Raw genomic sequence first — 23,765 nt, 5'->3', positions numbered from 1 at the left:
TTGTTTGGGGTTTGTTTTTGTCGGTCATTTTCTTCTCTTGTGTTTCCCGCTTAGAGAAGTTTCTTTAGCATTTGTTGTAAAGCTGGTTTGGTGGTGCTGAATTCTCTTAGCTTTTGCCTGTCTGTAAAGGTTTTAATTTCTCTGTCGAATCTGAATGAGATCCTTGCTGGGTAGAGTAATCTTGGTTGTAGGTTTTTCTCTTTCATCACTTTAAGTGTATCCTGCCAATCCCTTCTGGCCTGTAGAGTGTCGGCTGAAAATCAGCTGATAACCTTATAGGAATTCCTATGTATATTGTTTTTTGTTTTTCCCTTACTGCTTTTAATATTTTTTCTTTGAATTTAATTTTCGTTAGTTTGATTAATATGTGTCTTTGTGTGTTTTTCCTAGGGTTGATCCTGTACGGGACTCTCTGTGCTTCCTGCACTTGGGTGACTATTTCCTTTCCATGTTAGGGAATTTTTTGACTATAATTTCTTCAAATATTTTCTCAGACCCTTTCTTTTTCTCTTCTTCTTCTGGAACCCCTATAATTCAAATGTTGGTGAGCTCAGTTTTGTCCCAGAGGTCTCTGAGATTGCATTCAATTCTTTTCATTCTTTTTTCTTTATTCTGCTCTTTGGCACTTATTTCCACCATTTTGTCTTCCAGCTCACTTATTCATTCTTCTGCCTCAGTTATTGTGTTATTGATTCCTTCTAGTGTATTTTTCATGTCAGTTATTGTGTTGTTCATCTCTGTTTGTTTGTTCTTTAGTTCTCCTAGATCTTTGTTAAACACTTCTTGTATTTTCTCAATCCATGCCTCCATTCTATTTCTGAGATTCTGGATCATCTTTACTATCATTACTTTGAATTATTTTTCAGGTAAATTGCCTATTTCCTCTTCATTTATTTGTTCTTGCAGGTTTTTACGTTGCTCCTGCATCTGTGACATATTGTTTTGCTGTCTCTCTTTTTTTTTTTTTTTTTAATGAGTCAGATTGTGTTCCTGTCTTACTGGTTGTTTGACCTGAGGTTTCCAACACTGGAGTTTGTAGGGTATTTTGTAGAGCTGGGTCTTGGTGCTGAGATGAGGAACCCTGTGAGACCTCATTTCAATGAATATTCCCTGGGGTTTGAGGTTCTCTGTTAGTCCAGTGGTTCATATTTGAAGTTCCCACCACAAGAGCTTCAGCCTGACCCAGGGCTCATGAACCAAGATCACGCAAGCCACATGGGTTGGCAATAAAAAAGAAAAAAAAAAGATCAATAACAAATTAAAAACTAAAATTAGACTAGGAAACTAACAGATATGTTAGAAAGAATATAAAAATAAAAATAAAGATGAATCAACAACTGTAAGGTACATCAGTACCACAATAGTAAAAAAAAGGAGGAGGGAAAAGAAAGAAAAAAAGTGTGGGGGGAAAGGCCTTGGCTCTGGAGGGCAGGGCCTACGCAAGGGTGAGGTTTAGGCAGTGGGTGGGGCCAATGCTCAGAACCCACAGGGCTGTCAAAGGCCCTGGGGACTGTGAGGGGTGGGGCTTAGGCTCAAGGAACAGAAGGGGCCCAGGCATGTGCCCCACCCCTGGTCTCAGAGGACAAGGGACCTCACCTGGGAGCCCAGCAGGTTTCCTGGGCTCAGGTGGGTGGGGCAAATGCCCTCCTCTTGTCTCCTGCTCCTCCTAGATGGCTCCTCCCACCAGCCACTCCTGATCTCCCCTGCCTCCGTCCTATGCCCCCAAGGACCCATGCAGCCTGAAGACCCACTTAATATTATTTTTAAATTTTTCACTTGCAAATTTCCTCCATCTTCCAATTGACTTTTCACCATTAAAGCTTTCCTCATTTTAGTTTCTTTTTTTAAAGATTGTTGAGCCTATTTGTCCTTTGGATAAAAGTCCATATTTACTTTTACCAGATTCAGAGGTTGAGGAACTAAATGAATCTCCTAAAAACATTTATTAGGGTGAATCTAATATAATTATATGCATCTCCTGCCTGGAAGTACAAAACTCTTTTTATTAAGCCAATGTTCCCCGTGGAAGAGTAGAGGATTCAGAGCAGCAGCTTTTTTCCTCCTAGTCTTTGATTTTTCTATGATAAAATGCCAAAATATTTAGATGAAAAGTGAAAAATGCAGTCATCAATGAATATAAATGTATATAAATGTATCAAACATATGCATATAAATGTATCAAACATTCTACACAGTTTGATATATATGAATATTCAGTGCTATGTAAGTAAAATTTAAATTTTCAGCTTATTGTCATAAACACTGATGACATCACAAGCCTTCAATAAACATTTGTCGATAACATTTTTTCCATGCGATATTAGAATAGAAATGAAAGAAAAATGTTATAATTTGCCTGTATGTAGATGTACTTTGAAATTAGTTGTGGTTTGTGAGAGCTGAAAGTCACCAGAGGTCAAGGATAGAAGTTTTGTTATTATTATTACTATTACTATTATTTTGTTAAGGAAGATGATATAGAGTGAACCATTACTATTCCATGCTGTTGTGCAGGTGAAGTTCAAGTCCTTGTTTTTCTATTTATAATGTGGGCTGGGGGTTGACAATTTACCTAACCAGTCTGAGCTTCTTAGATTCTTCACCTGTAAAAATGGGATAATAGTATTTGCCCTGGCTCCCTCATAGGAGGCATTTGAAATCAAATGAGGTCAATTTTCAAAGGACTTGGGAAAATGAAGAATGTTATACACATGCTGAGGTTTAGGGATTATTTTTAGCTTCTTGATATTGCTTCCTTCTAAGGTATGATATAGCAGCATTTTGAAATGTTATATTGCTCCCCAAAAGTAAACTTTCAAAGCTAATAATTAAAAATAACAACAAGAAATGTTTCACATTATGCTTACTCAACTTGATAGTGTTTCTGAAACTGTGCTGATGTCTGAGTGGAAAGTGAATTCCCCTCAGAATTGTTCTGGCTCGGTTTGTACTCTGGTAACAAGTAAAAGTTTTCTGTAATGCTTAGAATTTTACCCTTCAGAAGTCACAGTTCTAAGAAGTGTGCCAGGAAATGGCTTTGGAACCCAGAGTGCAGGGCCACTTCTCTGTATGGGGATTTACTAGTAAAAACGTGGAAGACAATACTTCATGTGTGTTCAGCATCTATCACTCCATGGTCCTTGAATGGAGTGATTTCTGTGCTTGTGAATTTCCTGGAAACTGAAGAGGTTTTTTTTTTTGTTTTTTTTAAAGAAGATGTTGGGGGTAGGAGTTTATTAATTTATTTATTTATTTATTTTTGCTGTGTTCGGTCTTCGTTTCTGTGCGAGGGCTATCTCTAGTTGTGGCAAGCGGGGGCCACTCTTCATCGCAGTGCACGGGCCTCTCACTATCGCAGCCTCTCTTGTTGCGGAGCACAGGCTCCAGACGCGCAGGCTCAGCAGTTGTGGCTCATGGGCCTAGTTGCTCCGTGGCATGTGGGATCCTCCCAGACCAGGGCTCAAACCCGTGTCCCCTGCATTAGCAGGCAGATTCCCAACCACTGCACCACCAGGGAAGCCCTGGAACCTGAAGTTTTGTAGTGCTGTCTCTTGTGCTCTGACACTGTGGTGTCATCTTAGAAGAGTTGATCAGGAGGCAAGCCCAACTGATGCCTTAGCTTCCCATTTATATTTTCTTTAAGTTGCTCTGAAGGCAGCTGCTTGGATGATATTTGAGAATGTGAAGACTTTGGAAGGATGTGGCAGCCAGTTGGTGACTACTCACCTTTGTCTCTTCACTTTTTTGGCAGCTCAACTTCCAATGCTCAGTGGTCTGGGTCTAAGTAAGACTGTCCTATACCAGGACACTGTAGGCATGAAGGCTGTGACTGGACATGTCCCAGAATTTCTCCTCCCTCCTCCTTTGCTGTCCCTTATAAACTAACTAGTGAATACAAATCATCCAAACCGTAAATTCCTAGAATTTGAATTCTCAACAAGGAGATCACAGCTGGGAGGTTTAGGTAGCGACCAGGGCTATACTCTATTTCCAAATCTAATCTTTTATTTCTCAGTTTCATAGGTTCTTGTTGGGTGCTTGTTTATCTTCTAAAACTAAAAATCTCAGTCATCGTTTTTTGCTTTGTTTTGTTTTGTTTTTGGCCTCGCCATTCATCACGCAGGATATTAGTTCCCAGACCAGGGATCAAACCTGTGACCCCTGCAGTGGGAGCATTGACCCTTAACCACTGGACCACAAGGGAAGTTCCTCAGTCATCTTAAACAAGAGAGAGAACATGATTGGAGAGGAAGAATTTTTTTTTCTATTTTAGTGTTTTTCTCCATTATAAATATGGCTTTATTTTTAAGAAGTGAAAAATAACTGTATTAGATGGAAACAATGTATTTTCAAGTTTTTTTGTTTTGTTTTTATAAAACAGAGTTTGCATTGAATATAAATTTGTAGATTTGTTTAGAGAGGCAGTAAGAGTTTTTGGTTATTGTTTTGGGTTTTGGTTTTGATTTTCTGTTGTTTGAGTTTTTCAAAGAGCTCTATATTTGGTGCCTGTTTTTGCTATGCCTACAGAATCATTCTGTGTTTTGAAATATTTCATTGTAAAAATGTTTGCCCTTGGAGATTTAATCAAATAAGATTTATTTTCCTAAACGCTACAAGTCTGGGTTGATTTTTTTTAATGGTTGAAATTTTTCATCTAAAAATCTGTTATCAACATATCATGTGGTGACTCAAGATAGGGGATTGTATAAATGATCTTGTGTGGTCTCTATAATTTGCTACATCCCATTGAGGATCAGCCCCTGTTTTGCAAAGACGTGCTGTAGAAAGATGTAAAGAATACCTGCTCTTGTGTAATATATTTGACTGCCCAGTTATCAGTAAGTATAGATATTATTTTTGTGGTATTAGTTTGGTTTTGCAATTGGGATTAAAAGAATTCTGTAGTAGTGTAGCACTTTATGATTTCTAGTTTGTTTTTATTACATCAAGAGTATACAGAAGTTATTCAGATAGGTTGTTTATATGATAACAAATATCTAGATATTTGCAAACCTACCAATAGCTTGGTAATTTTTTTCCAGTTTTCAGTGTAGACATGTAGTGCTGTGTATGAATCCAATATTAGAATCCTGCTGTATGATGTTGATTCATTGCATAACACAGACATGTCATCATACATCTTTAATTTTACATCACTTCAACCTTAGACACTATGTTTTCTTTATACACTTTGCCACTATTTATATCATCATTACATAATTTCCACTGAAGTTTAAATATATGTATATGTGTATATGAAGGAAATGTCAAAATAACCAGAAGGCAGTCAAGTAAATGCATCAATTCTGACTGAGCTCTAGGTTTATTTTTATGAGTAGTCAGTCCTCTTTATGCCATCCTAGAGATCCAATTACTTTACCAGGTGCTTATTTTACTGCCTTATTTGACTAAGAACATATGTCAGGAGACAGACACCATTTTTGAAGATTCAAAATCCTTTTGACCATTTGCTTATATTCCTGCTGCCTAACTGCAAATCTCCTTCATCCTGGTACCTAAAAGGAACAAAAAAGTTTGAACTAATGATGGAAAGTACACATGATGGCTTCCTTTGCTCTTCTTTTTGTGATTTGTCATTTAAAAGGAGTAACTTTTTCCTAGGGTCATGCATGGAGAATATATTGGCACTTTGCTGAGAAGCCACGGAATTGAGACTGGTGAGGAAAATTAATAATGGATGGAATTAAGATCTGGAAATCATGAAGGGGCAAACTTGGGACTCCTTTCCATGTGTTTTCTTAGAACACACTTTTCATGTTAGAAGCACAGTTAGTGCTTCAGAAAAGAAAGGGAGCAGAGAAACAGAATAATGTAAAATAATCTTCTTTAGCCTTGATACTACAGTTATAAATATGTACCCCTACTTTCTATAATGTAATAATTTAAAATTTCTGTGCAGAGGAACAGAGCCTGTTAAAGACATGATATAAAGGTGATACATCATGCTTAACTCTCCTACTTGCCTGGGCAAAAGAGAGACGCATTGATGTAAATCACCCTAGAGTTAACACTATGAGAGACTGTCCCCTCTTAGAAGTCTCATGTGCTAAGCATTAAAGAATAAAGCTCAGTATCCAAATTCTTAAGTGGATTAGAGGATGCATGAGCCCTGAGTTTTCCCTAACACCAGCTAGGGATAAATGATAATCTAGTAGAGCTGATAGCCACTGTCTAGGAGTGAGCAAGAGGCATTTGGTGGTGCAGATTCTTATCGCCTGCTCTCCTCTCACACTGACATTGGAATGGTGTTTCAGAGTCCATAAAACATTCCATATTTATCCTCTTTGATCTCACAATAGCCTCAAGAGGTAGCAGCACAAGTAGTCATACCTTCATCTTGCACAAGAGGAAAATGAAGCTCACTGATGCTCAGGACCTGCTTGAGGGCTTGCTGGGCAGCAGGACTAGAACCCCATTCCTTCTTTCACTGTGGCTCCTCTGTGCAATGCCCCCTATGAAAGTTCTGATAGGATTGAAGAGAAACTCTCATAGGGACATCCACCAAAGAACCCTAATGAGGGGAAGGGAACTATCCTCTTTTATGCTACTAGTGCTATGCTAATGCGGTATATGCATTATCTCATTTAATCCTTCCAACAACCCGACAGGCACCATTAATCACATTGTACTCTGAAGAAACTAGGGCTCAGAAAAGTTTAGTAACTTGTACAAAACCACACAACTAGGAAATGGTGGTTTATTCATTACAAAATGTCTCTGTTGATTGAATTATACCATCCTGATGAAATCATAACTTACGTGGCCAGAGTGCCTCTTGAATATTGTCTGCTCCAAGTACCTCATTTTACACATCTGGAAATGGAGCCCCAGATATGATACACACTTGCCTAGGTAGTGACTGTATGGTGCTAGACATCGGGTCTTTTGACCCTCACTCTGCTACTCTTTTTGAGGCAGGAGATAGATGGGCCTCAGGCTGAGCAGCTGGAGTTTGTTGCCTGTGGGCAGATACTCCAAGATGAAGATAATAGCAGGAGGATAATAAGAGAGGCTGAGCCCTGAGATAGCGACCACATATTTCTCATTTTCAAGGTCAAGGAGACTTTCCCAACTATGCATGCACAGAGAGGATTCTTGGAAGTCAAAAAGGGAGTGATGTCAACCTATCCATAGACCTCTTCACTAGACTCCATCTTGGCTAAGAGATGAGCACTCACACATGGGAGGACCGGGCAAAGCAAGATGATTGGCCAAAGGAAACCCAGAAGAAGTGCCCCACATAAGTGATTCAAACTACCACAAGGGTGCGACTCTCTCTGAGCCCACCTGTGTGTCTATTCACAGGTACTATTTTTCCTTCTAATAAACACTCTACTTGTTTCACTACTTTCTGTCTCTTTGTGGAAATTTATTTCTACAAAGTTGATGGGCCAGGGCCTTGTCACTGGCCACTGGTCCCTGGTGGTCTGGTAGCTAGGATTGAGTGTTTTCACTGCTGCAGCCTGACTTTAATCTCTGGCCAGGGAACCAAAATCCTCCAAGTTGCTGCAGGCTGAGGGCACCTGAGATCATATCCACTATATCATAGCAGACTGTGGAGAGAAACTATAGAGGTACCTAATGCTGTGACCAACTAAGTAAAGCAGCAGCTTCACAATCCAAGGTCTTGCCTGGAATCCAGAAATGCAGCAGTTACTCCTGTCATGGAAGGAAGCAGGCATTCCAGCTCTTTTATCTGGTTTAGCTCTTGTTTTACTGCTCCCACCTTTACAGCTAACTCTACATATCTTACCCCAACACCTTTCTCTTCTCTTCTTCCTTCCCCTTCACCCATTTCTACTTTCATGAATTTGTGAAGGTCTGATTGTGTATGATGAGTGTTGTGAAGACTTGACCTTCTGGAGGAAAATAAAGACCAGCTTTGTCTTCATTTCAGCATACCACATTTTCAACAAGTGTTTTGCTTCCCATGTTGTCATTTCAACTAAAGCCTGTGTGAAGAGCTGAGGAAATGGGGTTGTGGGTGGAGAGTAGCTGACTTGGCTTCATTCCTTGGATCACAGAGAACCTTGCCCAAGCATTCACAGGACTGAAGTGTGAAAACACTTTGGCTGCACTTATATGAACGTCTCTCTTACATAACATGTTTGTAATCGTTAGTCCAATTCTGCAGACATTTTACACATAAAGTCCCAGTTAGGACTCAAGGGGCCACTATATTCAGGAAGCTTAGCCAGGACCCCAAGATGGGAGCCTTTAGAAACCCACTTCCTTTTTCATCACTTTTGCGTTTGAATTAGGTCATCTTTCCCATCTCCTTTAAGTAAGTACAATCGTCCTTACAGTTCACAAAGCACTTTTCCTATTTTTCTTTCTCTTCTTCTAGACTACAAAGTTCTCTTCTTCTAGACTACAAACATATTCTTGTATTTACTTTAGTCCCAGGCCTATTCCTGCACACAGTAGGGTCTAAGTAAATTTGGTTTTTTAGTTTTTTTAAGACACAACATTTACTTTTATTATTTTTCAGTTTTATTGAGATATAATTGAGATATACTATTATGTGAATTTAACATGTGCAGTGTGTTGACTTGATATACTTATATATTACAGAATGATTCCCAGCAGAGCCATAACTAATACCATTATCATGTCACATGATTACAATTTCTTTTTTGTGGTGAGAACATTTAAGATCTGCTCTCTTACCAACTTTCATATATATAATACACTATTATTAACTATATTCACCAGAAGATTATACCTGGGGATATTTGATCCCCAGAATTTACTCATAACTGGAAGTTTACACACTTTGACAAATATTCTCCCATCCCCCAGCCCCTGGTAACCAACTTTATACTCTGTTTCTATGCTTTTGCTTTTGTAGATTCCACATATAAGTGATATAATACAATATTTGCCTTTTTGTTTGACTTATTTCACATAGCATAATGTCCTCAAGGTCAATCCATGTTGACCCAAATGACTGAATTTCCTTTTTGCTCACAGCTGAACAATTACATATATATATCTATAAAAAATATATATATTTATATATATTTATGTATTTGTATATTTTATATATATAATATATATTTATATGTATAAAATATATATATGTATATTTACCACATCTCCTTTATCCCTTTATCCATCAATGGACACTTAGGTTGTTTCCAAATCTTGGCTATTGTGAATAGTGCTGCAATAAACATGGGAGTGCATATATCTCTCTGAACTCCTATTTGAAATTCCTTTGGGTATATACCCAGAAGAAGAATTACTGGATTGTACAGTAGTTCTATTTTTAATTTTTTAAGTAACCTCCATACTGTTTTCCATAGTGGCTGTACCAATTTATATTCCCACTAACAGTATACAAGGGGTCTTTTTTTCACATCTTTACACTTGCTATCTCTTGTCTTCTTAATGATAGCCATTCTAACAGGTGTGAGGTGATATCCCATTGTGGTTTTATTTTTATTTCCCTAATGATTAGTGATGTAGAGCACTTTTTCATTGTACCTGTTGACCATTCAGATGTCTTCTTTGGAAAATTTTCTATTCAGTTTCTCTGCGCATTTTTTTCATTGTTTTTTTGCTTTTTTGTTTGTTTGTTTGCAATTGAGTTGTATGGGTTATCTACATATTTTGGGATATCAGCTCCTTAACAGATATATGATTTGAAAATATTTTCTTCCATTCCATAAGTTGCCTTTTCATTTTTGGAATGTTTCTTTTCCTGTGCAGAAGCTCTTTAGTTTGCTGTAGTCTCACTTGTTAATTTTTGTTTTTCTTGCTTGTACTTTTGATGTCATATCCCTCCACCAAAAAAAAAAAAATCATTGCCAAGACCAGTATTAGCAGCTTTTTCTCTATGCTTTCTTCTAGGAGTTTTGTGGTTTCAGGTCTTATGTTTAAGTCTTTAATCCATTTTGAGTTGGTTTTTGTGATTGGTGTATGATAAGGGTCCAATTTCTTTTCTTCTGCATGTGGCAATCTGGTTCTCTCAGCAACAGTAGTTTCAGAGACTATCCTTTCCGTATTGTGTGCTCCTGTTCATAGTAGTCTCTCTGATTCTTTGTGTATCGGTGGTATTAGTTGTAATGTGTTCTCTTTCATTTACAATTTTATTTATTCTAGTCTTTGTGCTCACTACTTCTTTCTTCTGCTTAGTCAAGTCTGCTGTTGAAGTTTTCTACTGAATTCTTCAGTTCAGCCATTGTATTCTTCATTTCTAAAATTTGTTTGGTGCTTTTTTATGTTTTTTATATCTTTTTTGAAATTCTTATATTGTTCTTATATTGCCTTCCTGATATTGTTAATTGTTTGTGTCCTCTTGTAGATCTCTGAGCATCTAGAGAATAATTATTTTGAATTGTTTGTCAGGTAATTCCTGTATCTCCATTTTTTGTGGCCAGTTACTGGAGGTTTACAGCATTCCTTTGGTGGAGTCAGTGTTTCCCTGATTTTCCCTGATCCCTGTAGTTTTGTGTAGGTGTCGGTACATTTAAAGAAGCAGTCACCTCTTTCAGACTTTATGAAATGATTTCAGTAAGAAAGATTTTCACCTGAAAGTGGGGGCACACTGGAGCATGCTGTGGCCCTGGGTCTAGTGTTGAAGGTGCCAAGTGAGAGGTGTGTGGTGGCACTGGGTCTCAGGAGGCATGATGTCTCTTAAACTCAGGCCATTGGGTCCATGGCATTGATAATTGTGTGGTTCTTGGTGAGTGTCACTGGGTGCCCATGGTGGCTGCAAAGGCTCTTGGGTTTCTCAGCTATGCTTCCAGTTCCAACAGTTAGGGACCACTGCAGACAATGGTGGTGACCAGAGCTGGTAGTAGTGTGCACACATTTGGCTCTGGAGGCCAACTGCAAGTGCCTATGTAGTGACAGGGATCAGTTACAGGCACACATGTAGTTGTTGGGGTACGATAGGCAACTGCTGGTGCACTGATAGTTCAGAGGCCCTGGCTGTTGGCATGTACTACACTGGCTGCTGGGTCTTGCTCCAGGCACGTGGCAGCACAGCATGGTGAAGTAGTTGGGCTGACAGCATGCAGGTGCTCAGCTATAGGGGCTGGCTGCAGGTGATCACAGTGGTGGAGGCCAGTGACAGAAGACAAGGTCTTGTCTGGGCCCATAAGCAGCTGTGGGGGCCATGGCTGCCAGATGTGTTTTCCTGATAGCCTTTCGTGGGTGTGCACACACAGTGGAGGTTGGTGATGGGTGTCAGGCAGCAGTGTGCAGGTGCACAACTAGAGGGGCTAGACACAAGCACATGCACAACTGATGGGGGTGGGGAGCCACAGGGGTCTAGACTTGCATTTTACACCTGCAGAGGCCTGGGCTAGCTGCTGATGCAATTCCTGGACTCTGGGGGGTAAAGGAAGGGAGCAGGGAGGACTCAGATGGCGGGAGTCAGTGAATGTAAAAACCTGTGGGAAAAGCTAGTGAAATCTGCTAGCTGTACTGGCCATTGTTTTTTGGTTCCCTCATTGTCAAAAGCTGCTGGTTTTGCCTGTAAAAGCAGGTTACTGTGAACATCAGTCACTTCCATGCATGGCTGCTATTAGTAGCCCCTGGTTTTCTTCATTGTTTCTAGCCAACTCTGTAAGTCTCAGCTTTGCTGGTCTGGGTAGGTGAAAATGAAGCTGGACCTTCATATGGTACCCAAAAGGCTGGGAAAGCTGGTCACTCATCTCACTCTTCCTTTCCTGTTGAGAGGAATGTTTTCTAGCTGGGGAGTTCCATTTTGGCAATGAGCAATGCCAGTTTGGGGGAGAGGGATGATTCAGGGAAAATTAAGCTGTCTTCTTTTCTCTTCTTGTGCAGTTTCAGGTTTTTCTTTTTTATTCCACTGTGTTGCTAAAGTTTCTTAAATGGACACCAAGCTCTCCCAGAAATGTTTTTGTTCATGGATAGCTATCTAATTGTTGGTCTTTGTTGGGGGATAGAGGCTGGGGTCTCCTATGCTGCCATCTTGGTGATGTCACTCTGGCCTCAATAAATGTTGATTGAATGAATAGATGCAGTTCTTACAACAACCCTTGGTGGTAGTATTATTACTACCAATATTTTACATAAGTGCATAGCCTCTAAATAGTAGGGATCTGCTATGTCCCAGGCTTAGAAGTGCAGCTTTCTGTTGATTGAGGCTTAGTTTTTGTATTTACCTGTAGTTATCTGCAAGTGACAGCTTTTGATTTGGAGACTGTGTGTTACTTCTTTCCAATCCAGGAATGCAAGTAAAAAATGTGGCCATCAGCATGTCTCACAATGTACATAAGGATACTTGACCTCTAGGATCTGCTTTTTGATTTATGTAAGCCATTCCTTTTGGCACCTGGGCGGGAGGTAGGGACAGGTGTCGAAATGGGACTAGGCTACTCTATTTCCCTCAGAGTTTTGTTGAGTTTTGAATTAAGATAATGTGTGAAAACTATTTTTAAATTGAGATGATTATATGGTTTTTATTCTTCAATTTGTTAATATGGTGTATCACATAGATTGATTTGCCTATATTGAAGAATCCTTGCATCCCTGGAATAAATCCCACTTGATCGGGGTGTGTGATCCTTTTAATGTGTTGTTGGATTCAGTTTGCTAGTATTTTGTTGAGTATTTTATGTCTATGTTTATCAGTGATATTGACCTCTAATTTTCTTTTTATTGTGATATCTTTGTCTGGTTTTGGTATCAGGGTGATGGTGGCCTCATAGAATGAGCTTGGAAGTGTTCCTTCCTCTGCAATTTTTTGAAAGAGTTCCAGAAGTGTAGGTATTATCTCTTTTCTAAATGTTTGATAGAATTCACCTGTGAAGCCATCTGGTCCTGGACCTTTGTATGTTGGAAGATTTTTAATCACAGTTTCAATTTCATTACTTGTGATTGGTCTGTTCATATTTTCTATTTCTTCCTGGTTCAGCCTTGGAAGGTTGTATCTCTCTAAGAATTTGTCCATTTCTTCTAGATTGTCCATCTTATTACTTACCCTAGAACTGTCTGACCTTTTTGGTAGGTGTTTATACTCCTTTCAGAAAACAGTCCATGTCATTGTCATTATCATCATCATCAAAAGAGTGAATGTTTTTTAAGTACTTACTCTACATGTGTCACGCATGTTGCATGAAGTGTCTCACATATTCCTCCCAGCAGTCCATTTTACAGAATAGTTCACTGTTCTTAGGTGAGAATCTTCTCCAAGGTCACAGAGTAAGTAAGTGGCAGAGCCAATGTCCAAACCCTTTAGACATGAAAAACCTTTCTTCAAACCACTCCACTCTACTTTCTCTCCAACCTCTTTTTCTTCAGTCCTGGGGTCAGTAACACCACATTTCTTAACCAGCTCATGCCTATGCCAGCACAGCTTTAAACTTTTTCATATGCTGCATAGACCTGTTCAGATTTCTGGTTGTCCTGAATGCCATCCCTAGAATGTGACTGTGAACTTTTGGTGGAATAAATTGCACTGTGAAGACATAAATAAATAAATAAATTGTAAAACATTATACAAAAAAGCATATACATAAATATGCTAAATAAATTATTAGGTTAATTGATCCTTACGGTCCCATGCTGTCACTACTCACATTGTGAATTAAGTATGTGCTATCAAATCTTGCTAACACTGGGTTACAAAAGTCTTTTATTTCCTTGTCTCCTATAGAATTTAATCTGCATATTTTCATGTTTTGTAGCATTTTTATTCCAGTAGACATTTACTTCTTTACTTTTCCATTTTAGGACTTCCTGGCTTTATATAGTTGCCTCATGTGGCTGCTAATTTTGTTTTATGGTTTGGAGAAAGAGTGCATATTGGGCAATTTGTCCCTTTTATATAACCTTTTCTAACACTGTTGAGCAACTACAAGAAATTGTTCTTCGATATTTCTCAGTGTTCATAGTGACACAAGTTCTATGGGGCAAGATTTTTCTATTCTAAAATAAATCTTCATCTTACTCAATTCACATGAGTTGTTGTTTGCCCTGATTGGCCAGACGTGGGAAAGTTGTAAAAGACATTTACACAATGGCTTGACATTTCAAAATCCATACAAATATTGAAAACTAAGAATTTTCCAAGTGCTCCCAATGTCAGATAAGAATTTTATTTAAAATGTTTACTACGTTAGCTATTGAGATGATAACAGTTTTGTCCTGAAATCTATGCAAACAATTGTGTACTTCTCATGTTGTAGGTGAAAAACAAAAGCCCAACATGTAGTGACTTGTTTAAGGTCATGCACTTAGGTAAGAGGAGAACACTGGGGCCCCACTTGACTTTCCCTTTGTCATGTCAGCTGCTTTGCACCCCTTTTGTTGCAGAGAGCTGCCAAGCTCATTTCCTATAGGACTCCATCCTTGAGTACGTATCTAATCAAGCTCTCTCTTAGGTGATTTAGTGCTGTGTGGATTTCAGCATCCTGCATTCATGGCCATGGTTAGTCTATTGTCATGTTGGTGTTACAAAATTTCAGAGACTAGTGTGGTGTTCACAGATCAGACATGGGTATCTGAGATATATGTGAAGAAAATACAAATTATATTATTTGCTTTTCAAAAAAGTTTACAACTTAGGTGGATACAACAACTTATGAATTTTTCTTATTATTACTAAAAAAGGACACACATCACTTTAGATTATTTTGACTTGTAACAATTTTCAGTTACAATAAAATGAATGATCTGAAAAATACTTTTAGACATAATAATTATAAAAATATTTTTCTTGACTCCCTCTTGTGAGAGCACCAGAGTCACAACTAACTGCTGAACAATCATTGACAGGAAGACACTGGAACACACCAAAAAAGATACCCCACATACAAAGACAAAGGAGAAGCCCCAATGAGATGGTAGGAGGGGCACAATCACAATAAAATCAAATCCTATAACCACTGAAAGGGTGACTCACAAACTGGAGAACAATTATACCACAGAAGCCCACACACTGGAGTGAAGGTTCTGAGCCCCACGTCAGGCTTTCCAACCTGGGGGTCTGGAAATGGGAGGAGGAATTCCCAGAGAATCAGACTGTGAAGGCTAGTGGGATTTGATTGCAGAACTCTGACAGGACTGGGGGAAAGAGAGACTCCACTCTTGGAGGGCACACACAAAGCAGTGTGTGCACCAGGACCCAGGGAAGGAGCAATGACCCCATAGGAGACTGAACCAGACCTGCCTGCTAGTGTTGGAGGGTCTCCTTCAGAGGCAGGGGCCTGTGGTTCACCATGTGGAGAAAGACACTGGCAGCAGAAGTTCTGGGAAGTACTCCTTGGTGTGAGCCCTCCTGGAGTCCACCATTAACTGCATCAAAGAGCCTGTAGGCTCCAGTGCTGGGTCACTTCAGGCCAAACAATGAACAGGGAGGGAACGCAGCCCTACCCATCAGCAGACAATGGGATTGAAGTTTTACTTAGCTCTGCTCACCAGAGCAACACCCAGCTCTGCCCACCACCAGTCCCTATCATCAGGAAGCTTGCACAAGCCTCTTAGATAGCCTCACCCACCAGAGGGCAGACAGCAGAAGCAAGAAGAAATACAGTCCTGCAGCCTGTGGAACAAAAACCACATTCACAGAAAGATAGACAAAATGAAAAGGCAGAGGACTATGTACCAGATGAAAGAACAAGATAAAACCCCAGAAAAACAACTAAATGAAGTGGAGATAGGTAACCTTCCAGAAAAAGAATTCAGAATAAAGATAGTGAAGATGATCCAGAGCCTCAGAAAAGGAATGGAGGCAAAGGTCGAGAAGATGCAAGAAAAGTTTAACAAAGACCTAGAAGAATTAAAGAAGAAACACCTAAAAGAATTAAAGAACAAACAAACAGACATGAACAATACAATAACTGAAATGAAAAATACACTAGAAAGAATCAATAGCAGAATAACTGAGGCAGAAGAATGGATAAGTGATCTGGAAGACAGAATGGTGGAACTCATTATCGCAGAACAGAATAAAGAAAAAAGTATGAAAAGAAATGAAAACAGCCTAAGAGACCTCTGAGACAACATTAAGCATTCACATTATAGGGGTCCCAGAAGGAAAAGAGAGAAAGGACCCAAGAAAATATTTGAAGAAATTATAGTTGAAATCTTCCCTAACGTGGGAAAGGAAACAGTCACCCAAGTCCAGGAAGTGCAGAGAGTCCCATAAGGATAAACCCAAGGAGAAACACATCAAGACACATAGTAATCAAATTGACAAAAATTAAAGACAAAGAAAAATTATTAAAAGCAACAAGGGAAAAATGACAAATAACATACAAGGGAACTCCCATAAGGTTAACAGCTGATTCCTCAGCAGAAACTCTACAAGCCAGAAGGGAGTGGCATGATATATTAAAAGGGATGAAAGGGAAAAACCTACAACCAAGATTACTCTACCCAGCAAGGATCTCATTCAGATTTGATGGAGAAATCAAAACTTTACAGAAAAGCAAAAGCTAAGAGAATTCAGCACCACCAAACCAGCTTTACAACAAATGCTAAAGGAACTTCTCTAAGTGGGAAACACAAGAGAAGGAAAGGACCTACGAAAACAAACGCCAAACAATTAAGAAAATGGTAATAGGAACATACATATCAATAATTACCTTAAATGTAAATAGGTTAAATGCTCCAACCAAAAGACATAGACTGGTTGAATGGATACAAAAACAAGACCCATACATATCATGTCTACAAGAGACCCACTTCAGGCCTAGGGACACATACAGACTGAAAGTGAGGGGATGGAAAAAGATATTCCATGTAAATGGAAATCAAAAGAAAGCTGCAGTAGCAATTCTCATATCAGAATAAATAGACTTTAAGACTATTGCAGGAGACAAGGACACTACATAATGATAAAGGGATCAAGCTAGGAAGAAGATATAACAATTATAAGTATATATGCACCCAACATAGGAGCACCTCAATACATAAGGCAAAAGCTAACAACTATAAAGGAGGAAATGGACAGTAACACAATAATAGTGAGGGACTTTAACACCTCACTTACACCAGTGGACAGATCATCCAGTCAGAAAATTAATAACAAAACAACCTTTAAATGACAAAATAGACCAGATAGATTTAATTGATACTTATAGGATAGTCCATATGAAAAGAGCAGATTACACTTTCTTCTCAAGTGCACACAGAACATTCTCCAGGATAGGTCACATCTTAGGTCACAAATCAAGCCTTGGTAAATTTAAGAAAAGTGAAATCATATCAAGCATCTTTTCCAACCACAATGCTATAAGATTAGAAATAAAGTTCAGGGGAAAAAAACCTTAAAAAACACAAACACATGGAGGCTAAACCATACGTTACTAAATAACCAAGAGATCACTGAAGAAATCAAGGAGGAAATAAAAAATACCTAGAGAAAAATGACAAGGAAAACATGACGATCAAAAACCTATGGGATGCAGCAAAAGCAGCTCAAAGAGGGAAGTTTATAGCAATACAATCTCACCTAAAGAAACAAGAAAAATCTCAAATAAACATTCCAAACTTACACCTAAAGGAACTAGAGAAAGAAGAACAAACAAAACCCAAAGTTAGTAGAAGGAAAGAAATCATAAAGATCAGAGCAGAAATAAATGAAATAGAAACAAAGAAAACTATAGCAAAGATCAAAAAAACTAAAAGTTGGTTCTTTGAGAAGATAAACAAAAGATAAAACTGATAAACTTAAAGCCAGACTCATCGAGAGAGAGGACTCAAATCAATAAAATTAGAAATGAAAAAGGAGAAGTTACAACTGACATGGCAGAAATACAAAGGATCATGAGAGACTACTACAAGCAACTATATATCAATGAAATGGACAACCTGGAAGAAATGTACAAATTCTAAGAAAGATATAACCTTCCAAGACTGAATCAGGAAGAAATAGAAAACATGAACAGACCAATCACAAGTAATGAAATTGAAAATGTGAAAAAAAATCTTCCAACAAACAAAAGTCCAGGACCAGGTGGGTTCACAGACAAATTCTATCAAACATTTAGAGAAGAGCTAACACCCATCCTTCTCAAACTGTTCCAAAAAATTGCAGAGGAAGGAACACTCCCAAACTGATTCTACGAGGCCACCATCACACTGATACCAAAACCAGACAAAGATACTACAAAAAAAGAAAATTACAGACCAATATCACTGATGAATATAGACGCAAAAATCCTCAACAAAATACTAGCAAACAGAGTCCAGCAACAGATTAAAAGGATCAAACACCATAATCAAATGGGATGTATCCCGGATGCAAGGATTCTTCAATATATGCAATTGAATCAATGTGATACACCATATTAACAAATTGAAGAATAAAACCCATATAATCATCTCAATAGATGCAGAAAATCTTTTGACATAATTCAACACCTATTTATGATTAAAAACTCTCCAGAAAGTAGTCATAGAGGGAACTTACCTCAACATAATAAAGGCCGTATATGACAAACCCACAGCCAACATCATTCTCAATGGTGAAAAACTGAAACCATTTCCTCTAAGATCAGGAACAAGACAAGGTTGCCCACTCTCACCACTATTATTCAACATAGTTTTGCAAGTCCTAGCCATGGCAATCAGAGAAGAAAAAGAAATAAAAGGAATAGAAATTGGAAAAGAAGAAGTAAAACTGTCACTGTTTGCAGATGACATGATACTATACATAGATAATCCTAAATATGTCACCAGAAAACTACTAGAGATAATCAATGAATTTGGTAAAGTTGCAGGATACAAAATTAATGCACAGAAATTTCTTGCATTCCTATACACTAACAATGAAAGATGAGAAAGAGAAATTAAGGAAACAATCCCATTCACCATTGCAACAAAAAGAATAAAACATCTCGAATAAACCTACCTAAGGAGGTAAAAGACCTGTGCTCAGAGAACTATAAGACACTGACGAAAGAAATCAAAGATGACACAGATGGAGACATATTCCGTGTTCTTGGATTGGAAGAATCAATACTGTGAAAATGACTACTACCCAAAGCAATCTACAGATTCAATGCAATCTCTATCAACTTACCAATGGCATTTTTTATAGAACTAGAACAAAAAATCTTAAAATTTGTATGGAGACAAAAAAGACCCCAAATGGTGAAAGCAATCTTGAGGGAAAAGAAACAGAGCTGGAGGAATCAGAGTCCCTGACTTCAGACATTACTACAAATCTACAGTAATCAAGACAATATGGTACTGGCACAAAAACAGAAATATAGATTGATGGAAGAGGATAGGAAGCCCAGAGATAAACCCACGCACCTATGGTCAACTAATCTATGACAAGGGAGGCACGGATATACAAAGGAGAAAAGACAGCCTCTTCAATAAGTGATGCTGGGAAAACTGGACAGCTACGTGTAAAAGAATGAAATTAGAACACTCCCTAACACCATACACAAAAATAAACTCAAAATGGATTAGGGACCTAAATGTAAAACTGGACACTATAAAACTCTTAGAGGAAAACATAGGAAGAACCCTCTTTGACATAAATCACAGCAAGAGCTTTTTTGAGCCACCTCCTAGAGTAATGGAAATAAAAACAAAAATAAACAAAAGGGACCTAATGAAACTTAAAAGCTTTTGCAAAGCAAAAGAAACTACAAACAAGATGAAAAGACAACCTTCAAAATGGGAGAAAATATTTGCAAGTGAATCAACGGACAAAGGATTAATCTCCAAAATATATAAACAGCTCATGCAGCTCCATATTAAAGAAACAAACAATGCAATCCAAAAATGGGCTAAAGACCTAAATAGACATTTCTCCAAAGAAGACATACAGATGACCAAGTGGCACATGAAAAGTTGCTCAACATCATTAATTATTAGAGAAATGCAAATCAAAACTACAGTGAGGTTTCACCTCACACCAGTTAGAATGGGCATCATAAGAAAATCTACAGACAACAAATCCTGGAGAGGGTGTGGAGAAAAAGGGAACCGTGTTGCACTGTTGGTGGGAATGTAAATTGAGACAGCCACTATAGAGAACAGTATGGAGGTTCCTTAAAAAAGTAAAAATAGAATTACCATATGACCCAGCAATCCCGCTACTGGGCATATACCCTGAGAAAACCATAATTCAAAAAGACACATGCACCCCAGTGTTCACTGCAGCACTATTTACAATAGCCAGATCATGGAAGCAACCTAAATGCCCATTGACAGACAAATGGATAAAGAAGATGTGGTACATATATAGAATGGAATGTTACTCAGCCATAAAAAAGAATGAAATTGGGTAATTTGTAGAGACATGGATGGACCTAGAGACTGTCCTACTGAGTGAAATGTCAGAAAGAGAAAAACGGATATCATATATTAACGCATATATGTGGACTCTAAAAAATGGTACAGATGAACCAGTTTGCAAGGCAGAAATAGAAATACAGATGTACAGAACAAACGTATGAACACCAAGGTGGGAAAGCAGAGAAGGGGTGGTGGTTGTGGGATGAACTGGGAGATTTGGATAGACATATATACACTAATATGTATAAAATAAATAACTAATAAGAACCTGTTGTATAAATAAATAAAATTTAAAAAAAAGTTTTTCTCTTATGAAATTGACTACTCATAGTGATTTCATTCATCAGTTGCCTCAAAATCTTGCCCTTAAGTTGCCCTCAGTAGGACACATGTTCTCAGACACAATCACACACACACACACACACACACACAAAGCAGGCACAGAAGGAAAGCTGAGTGGGAGTAGAACCAAAGCAAGGTTCTCCTCCCTTTATCTCTCATAATGTTCTGCACTTATAAATCTATGAAATCAATATTCCTCATGCCTTTAGAGAAATCATTGAGCATTTTTTATCTGTGAGCTTTGATAAATTCAGTTAAAGGTGATTTTAGAAATACTTTGTTCTCTGGTGTAAGACACCCATGTCCTAGTGGGCACCTAGTCCGTCTCTGAGTAGCAGTGCCTATCTGAAATGTTTCCTTATGATGAACCCAAATTTCAGTTTTCCTAGTGTTTTTTATTGAGGAAAATACTCTTTGTGTCTAAATACGGTACTGTGAAAGATACTAGAATTTTAGAGACAATTATAGAGGTAAACAAACTGTCTCGTCTTTCAAGATAATCAGAATGTAGCAAGTTTGGAAACCATGAATTGAGAAGTGAATTACAGAGGTGAATACAGTGACAAATATAGTTAAAAGGTGATAGAACTTATTAAGACATATGCATTCCCATAGGATACTATCCACGTAGTCTTTGGGCCTAACCCAAGCACCAAAGTTGCAAATGTGATGTGGCACCTTACCCAAATTAGAGACCTCAGTTGAGGAGCACAGAATAACCACAGAGTCCAAACTTATAACTACCTCAGCCCACAGAAGAGTACTAACCAACTGTACAATCAAAGGCAAGATTTTTAAAGTCAGGTTTATTAAGATATAGTTTATGTTGTAAAACTTACTCTCTTTCCTGTACAAGTCTATGAGTTTTGATGAATGCATTCAGCCATGTGGTAACCACCATCATGATACAGAGCAATTCCACCACCTCCCCCAATTTTTTTGTGCTCTTTTGTAATCAACCTTTCCTCTCACTAATAGTCCTCAGCAACCACTGATATGTTCTCAGTCTCTATAGTTCAAAGACAGGATTCTCAATCTTTGTAAGCCTTGGTTTTCTCATTCATCAAAGGAAATATTAATAATATCACCTGTTTCCTGGGATTGTTAAAAGGATTAAATAAGATAATATGTATGAAATACTTGGCACAGTGCCTGGTACATTCAGAGCACAAAATAAATGTTACTGATGATGATGATGATGGTGATGATGATTAAAATGTGGAGCATTAAGTTGTAATCCAGAAATCATAACAGTGTAGTAAGTAAAACTAAGTTAGAGTTTGTAAAACACAATGTCCCATGTAATATAGCAGGATTTTCTATAGTATCCTGATAATTGGTCATCAAACCTCAATTAGAATGCTTCCGCTAATGGGAAACTAAGGATTTCTCAAGGAAGTTCATCACATTGGCGGACAGTAATGACTGCTTAAATGGTTTATGTTTTTGTTTTTGTTTTTGCCTTTTCATAACTTCTGCACATAGATCACCATGACCTTAAAATGTTAAGTCCAATTTCTCTTTCACGTAATGGGTCTTTGAAGAGAACACCCTCACCTCTCTTTATTTTTATTCCTGAGTCTTTTCCCTATGAACAAAGACCAAAACAGATTAAGCTAGATATTACTGGTAGAGACTACAAGGAGGTAGATTATGATTCAGTATAAAAAGGATTATGCTGAGGGAGTTACTTAAAAATAAAAGAAGTGGAAATAGAGGTAAGTATTCCTCTGTCTCTTAAGATGCTTAAATCCTGATTGAAGAATCACTTATCAGAGATGTTGTAGAAAGATCTTGAATATTATGTGGATGGTTGGACCAAGTAATTACTAAACTTCTTCTAGCCAGAGAGATATGATTCTACACACATTTTTTCCCATTTCTCTAAAACATTTTATCTGTAGTTTTAGAGAGAGTCATAGGAATCATTCTGCCTCCATAGAGACTTTGCCTTCTACTTTGTGTTTAAAAATACATTTATTTTCCTTCATTGGTTTACTTAAATGCATTTCAAGTTTTCATTAATCTCATTTGAATGAGAGCAAATAATGTATATGAGAACCTCTTGAAAACTTTAAGGATTATACAAAATAAAAGATGCTGTGAAGTTTTATCTAGTCATAACCCTTGAATAGCCTCACAAAATTTTATTTAAACTATTTTTAATGAAAAAATTGTCTAAATTCTATTTCTGCTATGGTTACAGTTTTTATAGTTAAACCATAACATATGCTTATGTGTCTTTTTATTTTTCAGTTTACTGGAGAATATTTTACATTTCCTGCATAAAATCAGCTCTGTTATTAAGAATATTAATTGGGGTGTTGAGTTGTAATACAATAAAGCTTTCAGGGCTTTCAGAGGACAAGGGTAAGGATGGATCTTTGCCCCTACATAAAATAGTCTCATACTACTTTTGGGGTATGTGTGTTTGTGTGTGTGTGTGTGTGTGTGTGTGTGTGTGTGTGTGCGTGCAGGGTTTCTGCCTTTTACTACATCCTTAATCCCCAATAGCTGTAATAACACACTTATCTAGAGCAATATTTATCTCTTTTCTAATTTATCGTGGTCTAGAAATCAGATATATAATCTTATTAGAACGAAGTGTCAAGCAAGGGTACATAAATTCTGAGTGAGACACTAGGTATAAAATGCATCAACTCTCCCATGTATGGTACCTATATAATGTTTATTTTTTGCAGCTCAGAGTACTTTTAAAAATTCTGTTTCTCTCTTTTACTGTGAAGAGAAGGGCTGAAGCTGTGAGTTACTTGAGATAATGTGAAATCTAGAATTTATTGCTCTATTATTAGCTAAATTCAATCTCTCACCTTCACATTCGAGATTAGCAACAGCAGCTGCACCTACAGCAACATATGCCATCTTTGAGGGGAACCCAGCAGGTAGCTGTAGAGCTGCATTCTTTTGGTCTCAAGAGAGGAGCCAGGCCAGAGTCTGATTCTAAGCCAGATATCTTGGCAACTTTTACTAGTTTTTGATAATTATCTTATTTAGTGAGTATTATTTCAAGGAAAAATGTTGAGTGCTAGATTCAAAGAAGTCAGAAAGGAAGCAGAGGAGAGAGCCTATCTGAACAACATCCCCACTTGGAAGTGGAGTAGAGAAATCAGAGGCCAGAGAAAGACAGAAGGATGTTTATAGGA

At 37.9% G+C, this 23,765-nt stretch overlaps 1 protein-coding gene across 1 annotated transcript in view; it reads right to left on the bottom strand.

Annotated features, from left to right (window-relative positions):
* Window positions 1-23,484, bottom strand: part of LPL (lipoprotein lipase) — a gene marked incomplete at its 5' end in the record, with an annotated part of 70,362 nt that extends 46,878 nt beyond the window's left edge. Inside the window, one exon of the mRNA XM_079706747.1 lies at window positions 23,433-23,484. Coding sequence (XP_079562873.1) covers window positions 23,433-23,484 — 52 coding nt within the window. The remainder of the gene's footprint in view (window positions 1-23,432) is intronic.
* Between the last annotated feature and the right edge of the window lie 281 nt (window positions 23,485-23,765).

This window comes from Hyperoodon ampullatus (assembly GCF_949752795.1).
Source record: "Hyperoodon ampullatus genome assembly, chromosome: 6".
In the NCBI taxonomy this organism is placed as follows: Eukaryota; Metazoa; Chordata; class Mammalia; order Artiodactyla; family Ziphiidae; genus Hyperoodon; species Hyperoodon ampullatus.
The sequence above is the reverse complement of the archived record's forward strand: the minus strand, read 5'-3'. Positions and strand labels throughout refer to the sequence as shown.